Source organism: Homalodisca vitripennis, chromosome 3 (genome assembly GCF_021130785.1).
Source record: "Homalodisca vitripennis isolate AUS2020 chromosome 3, UT_GWSS_2.1, whole genome shotgun sequence".
NCBI lineage: Eukaryota > Metazoa > Arthropoda > Insecta > Hemiptera > Cicadellidae > Homalodisca > Homalodisca vitripennis.
In genome coordinates, this window is record NC_060209.1 from 181746932 (window position 1) to 181771500 (window position 24569).

Below are 24569 nucleotides of genomic sequence, written 5' to 3' on the forward strand. Positions count from 1 at the left end.
CCATTCTTCAGTCGTAGGACGTGGCTTGGAACACCCGTGCCTGTAGCCTGGTTCAGCTAAGGAATTTCGACGCCAAGATCGTCATCACTCTCCGTGTCCACAGCGTCCACGATTCGTAACTCAAGACGACCGTCAATGAAGATCAAACGATGTTGATTTCCTTGACGTCCACGTTCATAGACAAGACAATTTCACGAAGAGCACGCTAATCATGATCACGCAGGACGCCGACAGGGAAGACTTTCATCAGGGAAGTGATGTACTTCACCCCGGTACAGTACATTGCCTTCTGCGAAAAGGAAGTCGGAGTAGTCAACGGAAATGCTCGTCCTATGCGGTGTCGTCAGAGAGAAGACGTGGAATAGTCGCCACAGACGCGATAGCAAAAGCATCGCGCAATTGTATTTTAAAATACAGCCTGTCCAGCTTTGTTACTCACTGTACAGAACTAGCCAAGATGTCTCAAGCTTCATTACACACTGTATGCCACCTTTGTGGATGTTTATCTTTAAAATTTTACTTTTCAAGTATTTGGCGTAACCGCTCAGAATAGGGTTACGCCAAATTCTAGAAACTGAATATTTTTGTTCAGTATTAGTAAACAAAATCATCTAATTGTTTACTAAAAATTAGGTTTGTATTTTTTATTACAATATCTGATTCGACCGCTATCGAGTTTTCATAAAAATTATGCACAGGACAATCAACAAAGCAGTAAAAAATGTTTGACTTTGAAAGCACTTTGTGGCGTAACCAATAAGATGAAGTAAAAGTCACTGGAACTTTTTAGTAGATCACTTCACTTCGCATTAGCGTATTTTCGTCAGATTTTAGCGACGACCTACGGGAAAATCTCAAAAATGTAATTCTTTTCGGGTAATCGGTGGAGATACGGGTCTATTTTACGAATCGGATAATTGCTAAAACCCTATTAAAATTTGATTTGAGCTACAATCAACGGTTTAGACGCTAAATGTGTCAAAAGATTAAAAATTCACGTAAAAAAACAAGTGAAATTTTAACAATTTTGGATTTTTAGGGGTGGTTAAACATTTTTAAATCCGTATTTCCGACTTTTTTCTGTAATGTATTCGGCAAAAGGCAGCTGCGTGCCAAATTTCAAGTTTCTATAACGTAGACGTAAGCATATTCAGGGGGTGGTGGGTTGGGGGTTGCAGCCCTTCCCCCATTGATACAAATATTCAAGGTATATTTTATCTTGTGTTGAACCAAAAGTAATTCATACTCGAACCATGTCTCAAAAATAAGTTTCGTTTTTATTTGTTTTGATACTCTGTCTATAACAATTCGGGCTTAGCAATTTTTCGGAATGAGTGTCCATGTGCAACCTGTATTGGTTGACAAATACAATAAAGCCACTGTCACGTCCACACCACCCGCGCTTCGAGCGCGAGAGACGGCTAATAATCGTTATGAATGCCTACCGATTATTTCTTGGAACAGTTAATTTTAATAGTCAACATCTTTCTAATTGCTTTCGTTGTTGACGCTAGCCCTGTATTAGTGACTTTTGTTAATGATGAGTGCCAACTAAAAATATAATAGTATAAAACCTTGCTGGTTGTACTATTTAAAAATCTTATATTTCATTCCCAGTTACTGTTACACTTCCCGGTAAGTTTTACCAACGTTGTCCAACCATGGTAGAAAGTTTTATCAAAATATCTAAGAGTAAGATACATTTAAAAATCAGATATCTATACAAGGCAAACTCAGTCGCAATTTCCCTTAACCACGAACACTGAAATAATACCTACGTCCACATAGGTTTGAAAAATATCATATGGCTCCATCATTTTACATCATTAATGCTTTTACTAAGTAGTTCGATTTTGAAAATGTAGTGTAACACAGCGGAACACGATAAATAAAGGGGGGAATGTTAAAGCGCTGTCTGACAGAAAAATATTCTCTGCAACTGTCGTGGTTTGAAGAAAACATTCCATAAAACTATATTATATCTCGCACTAGGCCCAATAACGTAAAATGTCTAAATTCAAAAAGACAGTTGAATTTTGGTAATTTTGATTTAACGGAAGTTACTGCTTCTGGAAGAAGTAAGGAAACAATGGACATTGTATAGGAGGTCTGAGAATGAAACCCAAACTGAGATACAGATATTACATTATTGGTTGCAAGTAAGTAGTACGTAATTAACTTAATTATTGTACTGTAATACAGAACAATAAAAGAAAGTCAAGATTGGGGACAGCTCAGAAACATATTCTTTGACAAGTAAAGAAGACAAATAACCGTGATCTGTTGTAATTCTCTGTTTAAAACAACTGAATGCACCACAGTTTCAAACGACTGGATTTGATGAAAGGAAATTGATTCAATATATTAATTAATAATGGAAAAGTTTACAAACTTTGATTGAACAGTGGTAGGACTGATCTGTACTTGGAAGAAGAGAATTTAGATTTTAATGTAGCAGACTTGTCAATAATGTAATTCTGTAAAAATGTCTTGTTGATCGTGTATAATATTACCGTTGAGTTTCAACTTACCCACTTCACGGTTAGTTCTCGGAAATGATCATTTTAAAGTTGATAATTTTCTAGGTCGCCCTCAAAGGGTTGCCAAGGGCAACAATCAAGTCCGTGGTGGCATGGTTGGTTTTAACTCTAGCAATAAGTTTTAATGTTCAAACTTCTTTAATTTATGGACTAATAATTCTTCAATTCTGGTAGGTCATTATCATGTAATATATAAGCGTCTAGAAGTTCTTGTCCGTTATTTATAATTTTATGATTAAACAACTTTGGCTTGTTATAAACTAATATTACTTTGTGAATTAAAGGAATCGCTCCGTTGGAATGCTCTCTAAAAGTGTAGACTATATAAGCACTTAATGAACTGTTCTCCAACATCTGTGTTATTAAATTTTAATTTTAATATACCAAAAGTGTTCAGTTTTATTTTTTAAGGTTCAGCATACTTAAAAAATACATATTAAATACATATTCAGAATTTTTTGCTGAGAAAATTTGAAATGAAAAGACTTCGTCAGACAATTGTTTAGTTTCTAAATTTGTTATGTGAAAATTAACAAATTGTAAAATCTTATACCCGTGCTTCCTCTGTCAGATCTCAGGTTGATGGCTGTAATAGTTTGCCTTAAACTGTAACCAAACAGGATATAGCACTAGTATTTTTGTTTTTACTAATAGGATAACAGTACAATTTCCAACAACAACAAAAATAAATACTAACTTCTGTTTATAAATGTACGTTAATTAATCCAAAAGTTATTTACCGATCGTTAAAATTTGTTTGTGTTACATTTCATGCATGAAAACCCGAAATTACTCAACTAAAGTAACGAACCAATGTGCTTAGTACTTAGTAAGTAACTTGACGTTCGTATTTCCTATGTCTATTTTAGTTCAACTCCACGTTGGGCGTTTGCCGCGTTTATGCGCCAGTGTCATCTCTCGGCACGGCGATAAAAAAAAACACGATTCGTAATTTAATGTGCCACAATTTGTGTATTTGTAAATATGCTACAGTAAATAGATGTATACAAATTTATGTCGGTTTATATGTCAATATTTTTTATCGTAGATGCGATGGTTTGAAATTTAAAACTTTTAAATTTGGACTACAATGTTGTTGCACATTTTTTAAGTAAAAGGCGTATCTTCTGGAAGCCATTTTTATAATCTGTACATTCAAAGTAAAAGATAGAGAATACTTCTTTAGAAACACGCCGTTTTCCACAGCCTCTGTGAATGCATTAAAACAGCGTCGTTTTCTTATTTTATGTGCCTATTGGTTGGTCTCCAAAATTATCAATTCTGACTTAGGTTAACCTTTTTTGTAAAACATAAAATAAGAATAATACTTTTGTAAAACATAAAATAAGAATAATATGCTCTCAGAAGGCTGTCAAACTTAAGATTTGTATATTATAAGCGTTTAAACATATTCCCGAGAATTGCCCCCCTCCCGGGCCCTAGCTTGACTAGGAGGCACGGAAAATCCCAGATTTTTCGGTAGTGGTAACCCTCTCCCCCTCTCCTTCCATTTGGTCTTCCTAGATAAGCCTATGCTTCTAAAAGTATTTTATTATTTGTATCTCTAAATCAGTGAGTTACACTTACGGCTGTGTAGTACATTAGCTATCTAATGTGCGACTATCAACAAACAGATCAGTGGAAATTCTGTGTAAAACAGCATAAAACCCTAACCTAACAAGTAGGTAATAATTACACTATTTCCCCGACTTTAACTTCAACATGCAACAGAAACTGTCAGCACTGCAGTCTAGCGGTGAAACGCTGAACTACGTCGCATAAAACGTCAGTTAGAGGACCTTTCGTTTCATCACGGATATAGTAATATTCGTCTACAAATATTGCCAGAACTGTCTCTTGTATCTAGGCCATTGAGCATATATTATGCAATTAATTATTTTATAAAATCTGTAACAAAATTCAATCATGGAATGAACTGTTGTTATGTATTACTTTAAATGTAAGAATTAAAATAACTGACTGATTTGCTGTGAATTTGATGCTTGATATATTTGTATATTCTTGATAAAAACAACTAGTTTTTGGAGAGGTGGTGGCTGCTCTCTAAGATAATTAGAGCTTGAATTAGAGTTAGCACAAATTAAAATTCTACCCTGCTGGTGCACTTTTTAGCAGTACCGGTACTATCTTTGATTGTATTAGTCCCACCTCTTACTGTACCAACTCTCTAACTAAATCTCCTTGATAAATTCCTTAGTTCTTTTATCTATAGTCTTAAAGTAATGGCAATTCTTTATTTTATCAGTGAAAATAGTTGTTTAATTACTAATATAATTGTATTAGTACCGTTGGAATTGTTATAAAAATTATAAAATAGTTAGTTACTTGTAAACTTTTTGTATACTGGTTTTTTCTGTTATTTGACTTGAACATTTTTCAATAGTTATCAATTTCTTAATATTGCAGCAAAACAAGTCACGGTTGAGAGTTATCATCTGATTGTTGCTCCAGGCTTGTGCCAAGCTTACCTTTAAATTGATACGTTAATTAATCCAAAAGTTATTTACCGATCGTTAAAATTTGTTTGTGTTACATTTTATGCATGAAAACCCGAAATTACACAACTAAAGTAACGAAACAATGTGCTTAGTACTTATTATGTAACTTGACGTTCGTATTTCCTATGTCTATTTTAGTTCAACTCCACGCTGGGCGTTTGCCGCATACGGATATATGCATTGACGGATTTCGTTGGAAAACTTACTTTGGAATCGTTATAAATATTTAAAATAGTTATAATTTTTTAAATGTTTTATAACTGATGTAAAACAGCTAATATCTTTCAACTAACATATTTTTTGTTGTTCCTTCCTTGTGCAAGCATACTGTATATCTAGCTTATGCATTAACGGATTGCATTAAGAAAATTACCATTAAAATCACAACAAATTACAAAATAGTTGGTAACTTATATATTTGTTTATAACTACACTGTTTATATATAGCAAGTACTTTTTGTGATTCAATGTTTATTGAAATTAAATAAGGCTATTATTAAATAAGTACTAATAAATCAGAGACTGAAAAAATATGGTATGTATATTGGTATGTTTTTACTTTAATATATATATATTTACTTTAAAAGAAGTTGAACATTCAATGAAATGGAACGATAAAAATATCTTGTACCTTGAAACAAAATGAAAATATGTATATTCAAATTTAAATTAATTACATTTAAAAAGCACTTGTATTGACATTAAAAATGTTTTTCAAATTTATAAACAAACAAATTAAATGCTGGATAGTTAAGATATTGCATAACAAAAATGTAACATGTGATATAATTATGTTCAATATTTTTTGTATATGTGTAGGAATAGGTAGGACTGTTTTTGCTGTTGCTAGCTCATGGCAGGACTGCGGGTAAACCAATGCATTGGCAAAGCTCTTCAACATTTTCTATATTTGTGCAGGAACAGGAAGGTGGCATGGGCAGGGCTGTGTTTGCTGTTGCTAGCTCATGGCACCAAAACCATAAGTCGCAACTGGGATTGGACGTCTGAGTACAGCATCTTCATGGCAGGACTGCGGGTAAACCAACGCAATGCGAAGCTGTTCAACAATGTTGGCCATGCTCTTGAGGGCCAGGGTCGCTTCAATGAGGCTCTCCAGTATTTCCACAAGGCTGTCAGGTAACATACTCGTACACCAATATCTGCAACTATCACAGTGTTATAATTTATAAACTTATTTCTAATAATGGTTACTTGCATGTAATATTTGTACGTTACTGAGCAATAGTGTAAAGAATCTTACATTGAGATGAATAAGAGCATCTTGTTAAAAACTATTATTAATGCTTCTTTCTTTCTATATTTTTCTAATTTGTCTCTGATTTTAGGAACTCCTTCATTTTTTCACTTTACTTTACACTTCTACATATGATGTATTAAACAATATTTTGTACACAATGAAATTTTCTTTATGTTTTCTTGAATCAATTTTGCCTATCCAACTCTGATCTCTTTCAACTGTTTGCCCCACAATAGAAAAACTTTTCTAATAGCTGGCTTAATAGACTGTAGCCCTAAGTGAGTGAAAACAGTCCTTTAATTCACAGTATAGAGCTGCACTCATGCAGGGAGCCCACGATCTAAGAGCTGCCAGTCAGCTGTGGTTATAGTTTGTTCTCAGACGGACAGAAACACGTCTGTTATTTTCTGGATAGCCCTTAATTTAACTCTAAAGCAGTTTTACAAAATTTTGAAGTATATCTTCAAAGGACCTGGCTCTACAAAGTTTCTTTATACAAAATAAAATACTCAAAATGCAACATAATTTGATTAAAAAAAAACTGTCTTGGTCATGAGCCTGGGTGAGAGTAGCTATGAAATCATCGTGGCTACATCCTTGGCTAACCGATTGTTCACGTGAACTTTCCAACTAGTCAATGAATCTTTAGTCCATTATTCTATGTACATCACATAAATCGTAACACTTTGAATAAACTGTATCTATATTCGGTTAACTAAAGTTTTGTATTAAAAATTTGTGCTGGGAATGTTGAACAATTGGAGTGAATTACGTTTATAATTAGAGATCTCTGTTGGATAAGACTTGTGATGTAACAAAACTTTAGGTCAATTCTTGTACAATGTTCACAGTTTGTATTTACAAAGTTCTCTCTGTACAACTCAGTGATAAAATAGAAAGTAGTAATGGCAACATTTTATATCTGTGTGGTCAATTAGATTTGTGAGTAGCGAAAGTAGTTCGGTTATATAATGGCTGAATAATGATTACAAATAATGATCTGTAATATAATGTGGTTTTAAATTTATATAAGTAAAATTAAATAAACTAATAATATTGTTAATAAAATAAGGTATGTTCCAGGTATCTTTAGTAACATAATATTCTTGACATCTCTATTAAACTAAAGTGGTTTAAAACTTAGTCACTTTTGAAAGAACAAGGTAAGACATTCAATTATAACTTTGAGGGAGTGCGGCCCCACTGAAAGGAACAAAACTTGTTTACGGTAGTCTATAATATTACAAAAATCTGTAACTTGTTAACATTTGGGCGCTTAGCTTTTAGTTTTTAATTAGAAAAATTAATTAATGTTTCAGTGTACAACAGGATGATATCGGAGCACACATTAATGTCGGGAGAACTTACAACCATTTGAAAATGTTCAAAGAAGCTGAAGACGCCTATTTGAAAGTAAGTAATTAAAAGTTCTCCAACAATTATTTCGCTTGGTACACGCTTCCCCAGCAACTCAGTATTCCTATTCAGTGGATAGTCTGGTTGTTTCAAAGAGAAACTTTTCTTTTATTTAGTTTTACACTGTCCATTCCCAGAGGCATTTCTTACCTGATGAAATGTTAGAGAGTCGCGATAGGCTGCAATTTTGCCTCAGTAAAGAACAATTTTCACTTCATTTCTTGTAAACTGTTGGCATGTGAGCTAATAAGCAATCAATATTTTTTAAATGATTGTTTTTGTTCTTTGATACTATTCAGTAAATCTTAGAGATACTGATGAGAGTTGTGCCTGTAGGCCAAATCGCTGCTGCCAAAAGCAAAGCCCGGCGAATCGTATCAAGCACGGATCGCACCCAACCACCTCAACGTGTTCCTGAACCTGGCAAACCTTATAGCGAAGAACGAGACACGGCTGGAGGAGGCAGACCTGCTCTACCGACAGGCCATCAGTATGCGTGCCGACTATACCCAGGCGTACATCAACCGTGGGGATGTGCTACTCAAACTGAACCGCACCAAGGAGGCACAGGAAGTTTATGAAAGGGCACTTTTCTACGATAGCAACAATCCTGACATCTACTATAATGTAAGTGCTTTCCTTTAAAAATATATGGACACAAGTAGTTTAGTGTGTTTCTCTGGTATTTTTAAATTTTTCTGTTAGAAGAAACAAAATTTCCCTTTCTGGTCTATTTTCAAATGTTATTCCTTCCTATTTTGTCACACATAAAACAACTCAAGTAGCAATTAATTTTATTGATGAAATAATAAAAAATATTGTTTTTTTATATATTTTTTTATTACTAAAGTTTTTTTGTAAACGAGTAAGTGAAATATTATTAATCTTTGTACAAAAAGTGTTTTGCTATAACACTAAATGTAGCATATTTCCTGTTACAGCTGGGAGTGGTGTTCCTAGAGCAAGGTAAAGCATCACAAGCCCTGGCGTACCTCGACAAGGCACTGGAGTTTGATCCAGAACATGAACAAGCATTGCTGAACTCGGCTATACTCCTGCAGGAGCTTGGACGAGCTGAACTGAGGAAAGTGGCCAGAGAGCGATTGCTCAAACTTTTACACAAGGTATGACATGTTTTTTTTACTCAAATGTATTTGCACAAATTCCTGGTCCTACTGGAAATAGTGAAGGATGCAGATTATTCCTGAAAGCATGTGCTTTTTATTTTCATCTAACATATTGGCAAGGCATTTACTCTAACTCAAATAGAAAATGAGATCAATCTATTTTTAGAGATGTAAATTTCTATATTAGGACAGCGCTTTAGAAATTAATTTGTATTCAATAAAAGACTATTCAAGTGCTCAAGAATATGTCTATACAAGTTATATGGACAATCTTAAATATTAAAAAAGATCAAAATATTTATAACTCAAATTTTGTTGAACTTGTACAAAAATAATACCAGGACAAAAAAATTAATAAAATTATGAAATTCTGAAATGGGTTGTTTTTAATTAAATATTTTTACCTTCGCCTCTCTTTAGGTGTGTAAATACTTATTGAAAAAAGTTGTTATAGTCTTAAGAATAAGATTTGTCTGTCAAACTCAACGGTTAACATAATCCACACGTCTAGTTAATGGTGGAGAAAACATTAGAGATTCTGTCAGCTCAAACGTTACAGAGGGATGGAAAAATTAGAGTTAGAGAAAGTTTCATTAATTAGTCAGTTATATAAAAATTTAAACTGCTCATAAAATTCTAGAACCCCATTTACCTTCTTGCCAGTGCAGTTTACACACACTAGGTGATATTACAATCGCATCAGAGTAGTACAGCACTACAATGTTCTTGCTTTAAATCCATAGACTGTTATATTCCAAAAATGTAACTAAAATCACAATTTGAAAAATTATGTGTACTTTCATCCTCGAAGAAATTTTTTTGAAAAATGTTGCTCTCGCCTCCACCTTCGTGGTCAAATTCTCTGTGAGGGTGACTCAGTTACACTGTTCTCCCTTGATGCACAAATAACTGTTAACTAATTATTTAAACATAAAATTAAGGATAAATTTAGGTTTGAATTAATTAATAGAGCTGGAAGCCAGGGATTGTTTCTAATCTATATGAGTTAGTCTATGTAGTTTTCAAGGTAAGGCTGTTGATTTTCAATATAAATTTACTTGAACATTAAAGTAACAAAAACACATTTTAACACTTTTAAATGGAATAAATATTAATTATGGACTAATACAATGATATTCCCCACATGCGTACTAATTCAAAATTCCAATCAGAATGTACAAAAAATGTAATTTTAACTTTATATAAAAATACTTATGAAATTCAAAACTAAAACACATGGCGAGAAAGGTAGTTTAAGCAACAATTTTAGATTTCTTACAACTAGTGCTTTTTGTATTGAATTTTACTTATATTTCCATATCTATTGATATTTACTGTTTTACAACTTTTTACGACAATTTAAGTACGAATTTAAGTAATGAATGCATAAGATATTATTGAGTTGATTTTAGTGCATTTTTAAAACATGCTTAAAAGAATTTATTTTTTAATTTGATTATTTCTAGCCTTTTAGTCGTGTTAACATTGTTTAGTAAAAATTGTATTTAGCTATATTGTAATAACATGTTTATTAATAATATTTTTACTGAAAATTAAATACAATAGTAAATGTAGGTAATTTGATGCAATTTCACATTAGCTTCTGCCTTTTGGCAATTTTTATGTTGTCTATATAAATATGTTTTAAGAATGAAACCCTAGATTGCACAATCAACACACTTATCATACAATTCTTTTGCATCTTCTCTATACAAGACATCTACTATTACAAGACTCCACTTAGTGGAGACACAAACTCTTACATTGAGTTCGCTTACGTCGAAATGAGTATTACTCAAATAACATGTTAAAACCTTAACATACGGCAAATGGACATATCCCCATATTTCAATGTATTGCTTTCATTAAATTGAGGAAAGTGCTACAAATGTGCAGGAATGCCTAAAGGTATTTATTTATGATTTTAGAATGCAACAGGGATGTATGTCATGCCAACAATAAATCAATAATCAATGTTTAGCTCTATGTGTTTTTCCGTCTGATGATGCGTTATATAGCATGGAAATGTAGGTGTATGGTGTGTTTATACACCAAGTGGCTAACCACAGCTGAGCTTTTTTCAAATAATATTGTTTTGTTTATTATTCCATGTTCCAAGGAAATGAATACATAAAATGAACGATGGCAGCAACGAAAATTAAATTTTTTAAACTTGCTAACTCCATTGAGGCTAAATTTTCTTAAGTGTTATGTTTAAGTGCATATTATTTCATTGTCAACCAGTTCTTAGTTATGTTCAAGCCTCTAGGTCTATACAAATTAAGTTTAATATCTATTACAAAATTTCACTTAACATACAAGCTAGAAAACAAGTTAAATAATTCCTTCACTTTCAAACTGTTGTGCATAAGATCCATGCTCTGAGCCATATTCTTTCATCTTCATCTTAATGTTTCATAATCATGAAGATACTTATTATTTGGGATATGCTTTAAAAGCTATAATTTGAGAAAACTGTGCCCAGTATGAAGTTAATGTTTTACTGCTAATGTTGGTATCATAAGCATAAATCCATGGTACCATTTGATGTTGAATTTCTTTATCAAATTGTAGCTATTAATGGCTGGTAAATTTCCATAAATTTATAACAGACCATTGTTGACAATACATTAATTCAGTAAATTTTTTCATGTGCTCAAATCTGCTCCGATTTTGAGAAAAACACTAATACAAAAACAATTTGAAGGTACTAACATCGGAAATTCACTGATATGTTTTATTGCGATTTCTTAGTAAATTTAAAACTCGTGACAAAGAAACAATAGATTATTTTCCAAGAATTTTCGTACTGTTGGTGATATTTTTATGATATTTAAATATGGGTTCAGTTTTGGATATGATGATTTTTTCACTGGAAACAAAAGATCTCACAGATTAAAATACTACATAATTATAAAATGGTTTGATTTGAAATTAATGAAGAAGACGTATCCAATAAGAAAAGTACATCTATAGTGTAGTTCTGACGTTGTTTTAATACATTAAATTGCGTTTGGATATAAGACGTTAGTCAAGGCATGTCAGGCCTTGCCATTTGGAGTGTTAACGTACCGACTTTATCGCTTGTTTTCCTATAAAGGGGTGCTGAAAAGTCTTGAAGTGTTTTTGTAGTGAAGAGCTATTGATTGCATCCAAAGTTCAATTTTATTCCCTTTGTCACTGTAAAAAGTTTTATGTTTGTGTATTTATGAGTACAGAAGATATTAGACCGTTTCGAGACTTTTCAATATCCCTATATATTGATTTATTAATTTCTTTTTCTCATGTGAAATAATTGACAAAATTTTAATGTACATCCGAATTTTGGGAACACACATATATATATATATATATATATATATATATATATATATATATATATATACATTACAAACTTGTCTATCCAGAGCTCATTTATCCAAATCTATGGGTTATCTAGATCGGTTCAACTGTGTGGTTGGAATCCAATTCTTTGAAGAGTAAACTATTTTCTGAAAATTCATTTTGGAATTTGTCCTTTTGTTCATGTAATTTGTGTTGACATGTTCAGCATTCAGAATGGTGCATACAATGTTGTAGCAGAATAGCTTCACACCGACAATAGCCTTTATTAGCAGCTCATTCTTCATCAGTAATGGAGGACAGTGAAAACAATTCTGGCAATGAATATCTGAAAATGAATCACCCATATACTATGTAACGTGAAAAACATGTAAAAACCTTGAAATAAATGAGGATTTGGTATTCATTTCATGTTTTCAAGTTTATTCTTACATTTTTACAGAGATTATTTTACATAGATTTCCTGTTGTCCCCAAATGTATATAAGGTTTGAATGTAGCTGTCTTAGGCCACTTTTGGGAACTAGAGAATGTAATGTATAGGTTTATAAACTTGGGTATGAAATATTGCAAATTGCAACTTCACAAGTAGATATTGGGTTTTTAAAGTTAGAATTTTGAAAATTCCTTTATTTGCTCATGTAACCTTAAATTTTTCAGCTGACTTCAACAATATCTTCTGTTTCAACTATTACATATAACATTTGAAACTATAATTCAAGCTATATTTTGCCTGATTCAACTGGTGATTTTAAAGGATGCAACTAATGAGAGAGTTCACTTCAATCTGGGAATGCTGGCCATGGATGATCGGGATACCGCAGGTGCCGAGCACTGGTTCCGGCGTGCTGTCCAGCTCAAGGATGACTTTCGCTCTGCTCTGTTCAACCTGGCGCTACTGTTAGCAGATGACCATAGGCCTCTGGAGGCTGCCCCCTTCCTCAATCAGCTGGTCCGTTTTCATCCTGACCATGTCAAGGGGCTGATACTTCTGGGTGACATTTACATCAACAATATCAAGGACCTGGATGCTGCTGAGAATGTAAGTGGTTTATATTACCATACTCAATAAAAGTTGTTCAAAAATGTTAGGTACAAATAAAATTATAGTTTAAAAAATAGACTTTTGTAAAATGACTGTATTTAGATAGTGCTATAACAGCAGATTTGGTGCTGTGGAACTCTTATTGGCTACACTGTCATTTAACTCAATTCTTCCCCTCCCCATCAAGACCAGTTCGAGGTCAGTACATTGAGATCTGCCGATGCAACAATACGTTTCATAAAAAATGTCAATCCAATCTCCCGCCAAGTGTGAAATAAGTGGCGTCATCTGTTATCTAATTCGGAAGTGAAAACTCCAGTTGATGTAAAAACTGCATAAGGAAATAAAGCTATGAATCGACAAGTGTGTTCGAGTAGTGTTGCAAGTTAAAAAACGGTTGTATGTTTGTGCATGATGATCATAGGAACGGAAAACCTACAATTGTGACTGAACTTCGGGAAAAAGTTTAAAATGTACTCGGTAACGATTGCAGATTGACTGTGTATGAACATTCTGCAAATCTTCAGATCTCTGCTAGATAAACTATCATAGAAACCTTTTGACATCGGAAAATGTACGTGAGATGGGTCCCAAAACAGTTAACAGATTAAATGAACACAAGTTCAATCGAGTGAAACGCTCAAACTTCATGGAGATAAATTTCTCAGTTCCATAATTTGGAATTATAATTGGGAACTATTATCACGGTAGATTGGATTATCATTTATTGCTAAACGTATTGTCGCATTGACACTCAACATACTGACCTCAAACCGGTCTTTTTGCAGAGAGGAGGAATCAAGCTACATAGCAGTGTAGCCAACATATTGAAAGAATTCTTCTGGCCGTAAGAGCCAAAGTATGATTTAATCAAAATATCCTATAATCAACCTATCTAGTTTTTGCCATTCGTAAAGCTTTAAAAAACTTTCCAATAATCAAAAAATACTTCAAAGAATACCACTCTATTTTAACGAGATTTGTGGGGATTCAGAAATTAGGTATATTTTATGAACAAAATCATATCCGCTACCTTTTAATTTTATTTTATTTTATGGTTTGAAATATGGGTATGTATTTTTATCACTTATAAAACTTATTATTAACTTAAAATGATTATACAATATCAAATCTGCACTAGTTTGATACAAAAATATAAGCATATTTTGTAGGGGAAATATTTATACAACTACAAAGATTGAGAAGTAAACAAAAAATTGTTATCTTCTGTTTGCTTGTCATCAAGCAGCATATAAAATGCACCGCCTTGCAGTGTTACATGAACATAAATGTAGAAAATATTGACTCTTAGCAAAATATCATTTACAAAACATGTTCATTTGTCAATAAGACTATCACTTTATGGATTTTTATACACAATGTACAGCAAAACACATTTTAATGATCGGTAATGTGTGTACTGCCGATCAGCTGATAACTAATGATGCAACGGATCTCCACAGATTCGATATTTGGCTTCTACGCACTACCTCGCAGTACAGATCTAATGGGAGATGGCCGTTCTAATACCTTTCCTGGAAACATGTTTAGTGTTATGCGGGTTGTGTAATGTTTTTATGTGTATTTTAATCTTACGCTTATATCACAATAACGAGGTAATAAAACATTAGCTTGTTACAAAAGTGTAAAAGAAAACCTAAACCATGATAAAACTCATGTACTTTAAGATTGTTATAGGAAACAATATTTTCAAAATGATTAATATTGCTGAAACGGATATCAAGGTTGAGGAACACCACGTACTGCATAGTACACATAGAATGGAGTGTACAGTCTGTGACATTGGTGCAAGTGAACCCTGGAGTTACATCAAAGCTCCTGGCAAGATTCAGCAATCTGATGTGGAACTTGGTTTAAAACAAGTTCACAGATTGGTCCCCTCTGAGGATTACGTACTCAGACATCTAACACGTTGATACGTTGATGTATGTTCTAGTGCTACAAGAGGATACTGGAACTAGAGCCAGACAACATCCAAGGCTTACACAACCTGTGTGTAGTGTATGTAGAGCGGGGTAACTTGTTGCGAGCTGAGGCCTGTCTCAAACAAGCTCACAGACTGATTTTCTCTGTGGATTACGTTCTCAGACATCTAATACGTCTCGATTTTATGTTCTAGTGCTACAAGAGGATACTGGAACTAGAGCCTGACAACATCCAAGGTCTACACAACCTGTGTGTAGTGTATGTGGAGCGGGGTAACTTGTTGCGAGCTGAGGCCTGTCTGAAGCAGGCTCATAGACTGGCTCCCTCCGAGGACTATGTACTCAGACATCTCAAGATTGTACAGAGTAGGGTGGCAAAGCTGCGTATGGATGATCCCTCCGCTTCCGAGAGCCAGGTACATAACTGAAATTATCTTTTACTGTCTGTCTTCATAGTTAATATTTCTGACCAAGGATCTAATCAAGACTAAGAGGATGATTCTTTTTAGTATTGATACGTGTGCTGAGGTTAAAGCAGGATTTGAAGGTTTATTATTACGCAACATCTCAGAGGCTAATCCATAGTACCTCACACCAGCAATCGCAATAATATTTCATGAAGAAAGTTGTGCAAAAACAGATTATATACCGTTCTTTGAAATAATTTCTTAATAAATTGGAAATCAATTCTAGATTACAATGTTCTCCAAGGATTAGACATAGGTCTTTACTTTTCAGACTTTTATTAACCCCTTAACAGTTTTGTTTATTGTTATTAAATCTATAAACAAGTATTATATTTATTTTTATATTGAATAAGTATTTAAAAGCTAAGTTTGTACATTTCCCTTCTTTAAAAACTCATTAATTTTATTGATTCTGATAAATCAAATAGAAGTTCATTAACTTAATTGTCCTTAAGCAATACATCTATTACATTAATTATAATAAAATATTTTGGGCTAAAAATCTCAAAACTACTGCAACACTGAGATATAAAACGATTAGGTTAATCCTACACCAAAGGTTGTAATTTGTTAATGGTATAGTAAAAGCGTTACTATTACAATCGGATGTTTCCTTAAGCACTATATGAACACAATGTAGTATTAAAGCATTGTACTATTATGCTTCAAAACAATTTTAGCGTTTTCCGATAACGGCAGCCGTCTTTCTGACAATTTCCTACATTGGTGTAAGTTCAAAATGAATTTAAGTGTTAAACTTTCAAGTTTGAGATTATAATAGTTTTTACAGGTATATCCCTGTGTGTAGGGAGGTCTATTGTTGAAGGCAGTCATTAACCCTGAAAGTGGCAGCTGATAGAATTTGTAAATTAGTAAATACATATTTCATTCAAAATTTAACACCTTAATGTTAACCTAATTATGCACCATAATACATCTGTAGCAGCCAATATTTTAAACTAATATGAAACCTAACAAACTATATTTTACTAAAGATAAGAGTATAAGCATTACAGTCATTCATAAAATTTTGTTCATATTGCTGCGAAACGAGTATCAACAATGGATGGACTTTGATAAATCTCAAAGATCTAATTTGTTATCATGATAAATTCCAAATAACATCTTTGCAAAGAACTGTCTTTGTAGATTAACATGTTCACTGCATTGTAGGAATTTCATGAACATTATAAGGGTGCATAGTTTTGGAGAACTGTTACAACCGTTTCGCCAATATGGTAAGTATGTAGGAGTGTAGCAAATTGGTTACCATGAAACAGTTAAGTGTAACGTGTTACACTTTCCACAAGAAAGTAAAGGTTTGTTGATTTCATGTACATACCATATCTCTATCAATGGTTTGTAAGATAACAAATGCATTCACATTTAATATGGCTTGAGTGGCAGTGGTTAAGTGCTTCTGGTTGGAAAGAAAATTAAACCTGTGCCCAGCATTAGTTCCATGATTGTATTTGTTACACAGGAGATAAATCATTGTTACAGATGAGGTGAGCTGATGTCGGGAGGGTTATTTCAGTTACTTCTTAGGGATGATACTAGAGATGAGCTACTGTTTCATTGTTAATGTTCCAATATTTAGTATCTGAGCCTTTAACTCCGCAGAGAGCAGTCCAAACGTTCACTTTTTCATAGCCTCAATTTATAGCATTGGATCAGTTATCTATTGTGAAACTAATACAATGAAAGGTTGAACGGAAGGAGTAAATGTGTATTCATTCCGACCCAAATTATTACAACAATGTCGTTATTTGTGGCAAGATACACATGTTTTCAATCTTTAAAATATCTTTCTGTATATACCAATTTCATTTCAAACAAAAAATTCAAGAAATAAGCAAAACACACCACAGGAAAGATGATGATTTCTATATATTTAATATTAGGTCAATTCAGTATGAATAATGGTTTTTTTAGGATAAGAAAATTGAGGAACCCCCCAGTGCACTTAGTTCTAAAAGGACCTTTGCGTTCCATCTTGGGGTGATAGAATATTCAGGATGGGTAATGTCAAGGGAGGATCCAGTTAAGATGTGATAAGCATCATCATCGATATAATTTGGGATAACAGGCACTATCTCAGTCATGTCAGCTTGGAAGAAGGAGAGACTAGCTATCTTCCAGTCAAAGCGGGCAAAAAAGCCATATTCCTTCATTTTAGGCTTTAAAAATTCTTTTAGTATTAAGAGACCCCACCCACTCTTTGATCCTCTGCAGTAAACTAGAACAACAGTTCAGCCCTTTTTACCCAGTTATCTACAATTGCGGTTAGTGATATGCCACTCCTGGACATCTGTAGTTGGTGTTTTCAATATTTAAGTGTCACTACAGTTTTTGCTGTACCCAGTATACTTCTAATGGCAGATAAACCATTATGAACGGAAGTTTAGCAGTATAAATAATTTATAGTGGCCTTTTAACTGTTAAAGAAGGGATAAATAGAAAAAATAAAATAAATATCTATAGTGACAAACCAACCAGAACTGTGTAAATATTGTTGTAAATGCCTCACTTTACAGCAGGTTACAGATTTTACTACTTCTTTTGCAGCCATTTCGCAAATAAGAGAGTAAAATAACATCATTCTCTATCATCAGCATTTGTGTTTTAGTTTTACGGATGGAGTACAGTGTAGTATGCAAGTTTTTCCTATGCTTTTTTTCAAATGGGACTGAACATCAAAGGTGGATTCCAAAATTGTATTCCTTTTTGTTACAGTTCATAGAAGAACAAGAGCACCTACCCTCACCCCCTGCTGATCCCATAGCCCCCCACGCAGAGACTGTGTACTCCAGGCCGGCAGGGGTCCAGAGCCCCACCCCCTCCCTGTCTTAGCGGTTAACTCTGCTCACCCTCCACAACAAGTGATAAACTACTGTCTAACACTCACCCCAAACTGTCTCAAGGCCTACGTGTATATACTGATATTCTTTGTACAATTTTAATGTTATGCCTCGTTCTGTTGATGCTTTTCTCAAACAATATTGTACAAATAACATGTGATTCACAGTTATTCTTATAATTAAACGACTAACAGGTTTTACAGTAGCTCGGGTGTTTATAGGTGTATATTTTAGGTTTATTTCTCTGCATCAGAAACACATATTAATCTTAATCATGTACCCGTTGAAAAATCTTTTAATTAAATAACATCTTCCAGACAAAAGTATGAAGGCCCATTTTAAACACACAAATTTTGTCATTTATAATGCAATCACCAGGTTTTTTTTAGTATGTGTAGGAAACGCTAATTATACACAGATAATTTGTATATTTCAAAGCTAATTATTTTGCATCCGTGTTTGCTATAAATATTAAAATCATATTTATTTTATTTTAATATTGTATCCTATTATTTATATTTCTTGTAGATTAAATCAACTTGTGCCTTTCTAATCAAACAATAGTTAATTTTTTACTTCTGAATTTATTAAATAAAATGTAACTTTTACATGATCTTAGTTCTCAAATACAAACTTATTATGAAGAATTAATATGATTTGACCGCATTAAATCACACAGTTTTGGGTGAGTGATTTTTCATATGTAGTGTTTTAGATGTTTTCTACGTAATGTATATAATGTGATGTGTTTGGTAAAATGGTTGCTGTTGTGGCTATATTTTATTTAGTATATCATTCAATAATACTTCTTTTTTATGTCCTATATTTTATATGTCTTATTTAATTTTTATATTATGCAATATCTTATGATCAATTTATTGTAATTCTTGTATTATTTAATAAGGTTTTTTAAAGTGATAGTTTATAAAACATGTTACTCTGTGATAAGATATTTTAATGTATTTTTTTATAAATTGATATTTTATGTTTATTATAAATTATTTTGTTGATTTATTTTTCAAGCTTTTCTTTACTTAGTTAATTTTTATTTGTAACTAAAGTACTCATGCTTTTTATGATAAAATGATTATGTGTTTCCTTTAATTGTACTGTAAAAGATAATATTGAGATTGTATTTATTGTTCTAGTACAACAGGATATTCAAATAATATAAATCTAATGTAAATTAATCAGTTGATTTCTCATGGAAGTTTAAAGTATAAGAGGTAAAAGGCAGCACACATTTTTTTAATGCGACAAATTATTGTTAAAACTGAAGTAAGTGACAATAACAATGTTCAACAAAAACTTTATGTACCAAATTAGTAGTTATTATCATTGCTGTTCTTGAAATAATTTAATTATTTTAATTTTTTGTGAATAAAGGCCTAATTCAGAGTACTTGTCGTAAAATTTGTATGTGGTCAATTAATTGAAGTTAATTCTTCCTTTGTTCCTTTGTTTATGTACTTTAAACACAGAGCCAATTATAGTGCCGGACTAATTGGAAGACTTACCATTAAATGGTACAAATGTGATCTTGAAGTCACTTTCATTGTTAATCCGAACCCTGCTTTTAACATTCCATTCTATAACTACTCTCAGTATTTTATGTACTTTTATGAGGAACTGAAATCCTAATTTTTTTATTCCAGCAGGTGATTTCTATAAATCGATAAACAGTTTGTATAATATTTATAGATACAGGTGCCTTGTACATTCCATTTCTAAGTACAGACAAGATTTATATGTGTGTGCAAACACTTAGAGATATTTTTCTATGTTGTTGTATATAAGTGTTAGTTAGTTGTGAATGTATAGACATAGATGGCATAGTGTTTTATAAGTTTCAATGTTGTGCCTCGGCATAGATGTTTCGTTGTAGTTAGACTGTATTCAGTACATAATATTTTTAACGCAGAGTATAGACGTTTAATTGAAAAGTTGAGATCTTTTAAGGCTGGTTAATGAAAGAGGTTTATATTTATAAATATATTTACTCTAGACAAGATTAGTGTGATGCTTTTTAAAGGCTTTTTTAAAAATGGTTTATTTTCTTTTATTATTAAAATAGTTTTATACCAAAATACTCTAACAATAATATAATATTAGTTTTCAATGTATTAAAGAATGTATAGTTATTCTCTATTTTCTTTTCTCAATGCACTCACAGGTAATGTTTATCGAACTACAAGATTTTTTTTATGACAAACTTGAAAATTACTTTTATTTGTGAGTCAATCATAAGTTTGACAATCGACTATTCACAAATTTTGGTTTAGATTTAAGTAAGAACAGAGAAATATAATTGTAAGATTAGTTGTATCGTTTGCAATATTTTGTATTTTTTGTGAGTCTTTTTATTTATGAATATAATAGTAGCAAAATTGTAATGCAAGGCAAAATGTAAAATGTTTATAATACAAAGCCAGACTGATATTATTTCCATAAAGAAGTAGAATGTTCTATAATAAAAACTTTGAAATGCAGTAAAAAGCTTACAGTCAGCTAATGACAATCCTTCCATTAAAGACAATGTTAGAACTGTTCATTGTACATTAAATAAACTGTCGTACACAACTGGTATGAGTTTTATTTTGTCATAACCTAGACCATAGTTAAACTGCTTTAGTGCATAGTAAATCGTCAAAAGTTGCGTTGAAGTTATAATTTCAAAACATTGTTCAACTTTGGGAACATATTTTTTCAATCTTATTTGTTTTTTGTAAAAACTCTTTCACTAAATTGACAAGAAAATAAAGTTAAATATTCGATTCCCTTCAAAAATCCAAATTATATAACTCAATTCATCACTGATGTTGTTAATGATCATTGTGGGCAGATTTAGGTTGTGATCTGTAATCATAATGAAGGGTGATAAATGTTCTAGTTCTAATTTGAGACATAAAAATCATCAGACAATCTAATTATTACTTATTTTGTTCAACACTAATACTTTGTACTTTGCAGAAACATGCCACACCGTGCATGCATACACTTCCCTTTTCCTGGTTGTTTAACGTATGGGTCTCATTCTCGTGTTATTTCAAAATTTTACATCAAAATCTCGGGGATGATGATCACTGGTAGTCAGTCCCACACCTATCTTTTGAGTTTTCCCCTTCACATTGCTATGACACATATTTTAATATATTTTGGCCCCTATATGAAGAACCATCTTCAGTTAAAGCAATAATGTTTTAATGTGGTGTGAATGTGATAATTTATATGATAGTACCATAACCTGTCCTTTGAACCTTTGAATTAAGAGGTTCATATTCCCATATGTCTTCATATCCTGTCCCTCAACTGCCTCTAAAATACCATATATGTGTTCTAAAACAGAATATCAGAAAAACTTCATATACCAAAAGTGGTTTTTACCAATGAAGATCTCTCATTTTTTAGTATCAACAACAAATACAAGTACTAGTAAAAAGTACTATGAATTATAGCATTATTATAAATAATAATTTTAAATGCCCACTTTATAAGAATACTTTAATTAATCATAACAAGAATTTTTGTATCAACATTTCTTAACCCTTTCGGTGACAGGCATGTTTATATTTTAGAAGTGTAACCTAAACCTACAAGTACCTGTTGATGGATTATTTGAACCCAAAATGTACACAGCACAAATAAAATCTAAAACGGTATTAAAAGGTTTATTATTGTTTAATCATTTTTTTAAATTCCATTCCATAGTTCATAGAGTATTTTAAGGGGTGTTACCAAAAGAATACTCTGTCATCCTTAGCAATTTTTGGAAAGTGATTTTTGTAGTTATTTACTTACCAACGTGTGCAATATTTTTTGTGCAAATATATAATTATTGACGTTTTATATATTTCTCAACATTAAAAATAACATAACCAAAATCTTATCTTAAAAGAAATTTCCTGGCAGAACTTATAGAAGTTCTAAAAAGCACGTACTCAATAAAACCAAGCCACATTACAATGAGTATTTATTCTCATCATATTACCAATTTTAATTAAACTATCTAATATCATAAAATATAACAATAAATATTTTAAAGTAATTGACATTCTGACATATTGATCTTGGACTCTCATCACCGCAACCGATTAATCAGTTTTGTTTATGCAGTAGGCAAATTACTGTTTTCGGCTATTTTCGTTGGAACACTAGACACTATGGTTGACGTAATGGTGGCTATCTTATACCCTGCTTCAACATCTATACGATTTAAATAATACAGATACAGAAATCTTTATTTGCTATCATCAAGATAGAAACAGGCGTCATGTAGGCTACATTATTTATAGAAAAGAGTCTATTTGCTTGCCAATTGCCATGGTCACTCTCTCCAAGTTAAAAATTCATTGACACTGTAGAAGGGTCTATCTGCTAGCCAAGATTTTAATTTCCTCCAATTTTTAATGTCCTAAAAACTTCCAGCTCCAAGACCTTCAAGGATGCGGGTAAGGCATTGTAAAAGTTTGCACCTACGTAAGAAGGTTTTGATTGAAAGAGCTTCAAGCGATGGACCGGCAGGTTGAAGTCAGTTCCATGTCTGGTGCAGTGTGTGTGAACATCCTGATGTCGCTTATTTATTCCTAGGAGACAAGCTAGTGTTGTAGACTGGAAGATATATATATATATATATATTTGCAACGGTTAATAACTTCAGATGTTTAAGGACTGGCCGGCAACTATCTTGCATTTTCATTCCTTTTATGGTTCGGATGGCTCTCTTCTGTAAAATCAGAACTCGTTGTAAGTTATGTGCAGAGGTTCCACCCCATACCGAAACTCCATAGTATATGAGGCTCTCAATAAGGGCATGGTAGGCTGTTAAAGCTGCCTCCTCTGTGCTGACAGATAATGTTCTTTTAATGGCGAAGACAGCTGTAGACAGCCTTTGACAGAGAACATCTATGTTCTCATTCCACTTAAGATCTCCATCCAAGTATAATCCGAGATGTTTAATTGAAGTGACAGCATCGATGTCAGGAAGGTTTGAGACCATCCCTCTTGGTGCCAAAGGTAACCTGCTTGGTCTTGGAAGCATTGAACACAAGATCATGCCTTGTACAGTAGTCCACTGCCAAATTGAGGCCAATGTACGCGTTTATTTCGAGGCTTTCAACAGACTTCTGAGAAGTGAGTAGGACGGTGTCGTCTGCGTACATGATGGCCCTACAATAAGGCTCCGTCACTGCAGGCAGGTCATTGGTGGACAGCACAAACAAGAGTGGGCCCAAGACCGAGCCCTGAGGAACCCCCCTCACCATGGGCTGAGAGTCTGATCTGGATGTGGATCTGATGGATTGAGCTATTTCAACCACTTGGTTTCTGTTAGAAAGATAAGATCGAAACCAACACAGTGCCGTATCTTGGATACCAAGATGGTGTAATTTAATTTAATTTTAATTTAATTAAAGAAATGTGTAATAACATTTTAAAGATGTAAACGTACATACATATTTATACAACTACAAAAATTCGACCGTCTTGTTACCGCCGCACATAAACGCGCTAAACGCGAGGTAATGTACGTGCATAAATATATGAAGTACGAATTGTACGCGAAGTGTTATTTTCAAAACTGCGATAATTTGTTAATTTGGTTTGCTATCCTTGTCGCACACAAAAACACGGTTTAACGATTAATAATCAGTCGTTCTGTACCCGCGAATTGACGCAGCAGATTTGCGTAAATTTAAAGAATACGACTGCAAGCAACGTAATATTTTATTTTTTTAATTACAATTGGATAATAATTATCTACAGCTTTTTTCAAACAAAGTATGACAAACCGCTTATTAGTAATTAGGTGATATTTACCTAGTAATGCCATCGATTTCACAAGCTGCACGGACTTCTACGGTCTTGAATGCAGGCTGGATAGCTTTTACATGAACGAGTAGAATGTGTAATTGTTAGAAAAAACATTTGTTTGGACAGCTAAATCATTGATCTGGAGAAATGTGAATGTGAACTGAATTAAACAAAGTTCTGTTTACTTGAATTTCCAACGTTTAGTTTTACTTTTTAAACATCCAACTATATTTTTCCATCA

General features: G+C 32.8%; 1 protein-coding gene across 1 annotated transcript in view; it reads left to right on the plus strand.

Moving 5' to 3' along the window:
- The window catches only part of LOC124357827 (protein O-mannosyl-transferase Tmtc3), an 80082-nt gene extending 58978 nt beyond the window's left edge, over window positions 1-21104 (plus strand). Inside the window, exons 9-15 of the mRNA XM_046809891.1 lie at window positions 5978-6196; window positions 7637-7730; window positions 8070-8360; window positions 8675-8857; window positions 12959-13243; window positions 15387-15608; window positions 18396-21104. Coding sequence (XP_046665847.1) covers window positions 5978-6196; window positions 7637-7730; window positions 8070-8360; window positions 8675-8857; window positions 12959-13243; window positions 15387-15608; window positions 18396-18512 — 1411 coding nt within the window. The 3' untranslated portion in view covers window positions 18513-21104. The remainder of the gene's footprint in view (window positions 1-5977; window positions 6197-7636; window positions 7731-8069; window positions 8361-8674; window positions 8858-12958; window positions 13244-15386; window positions 15609-18395) is intronic.
- The last annotated feature ends 3465 nt before the right edge of the window (window positions 21105-24569 follow it).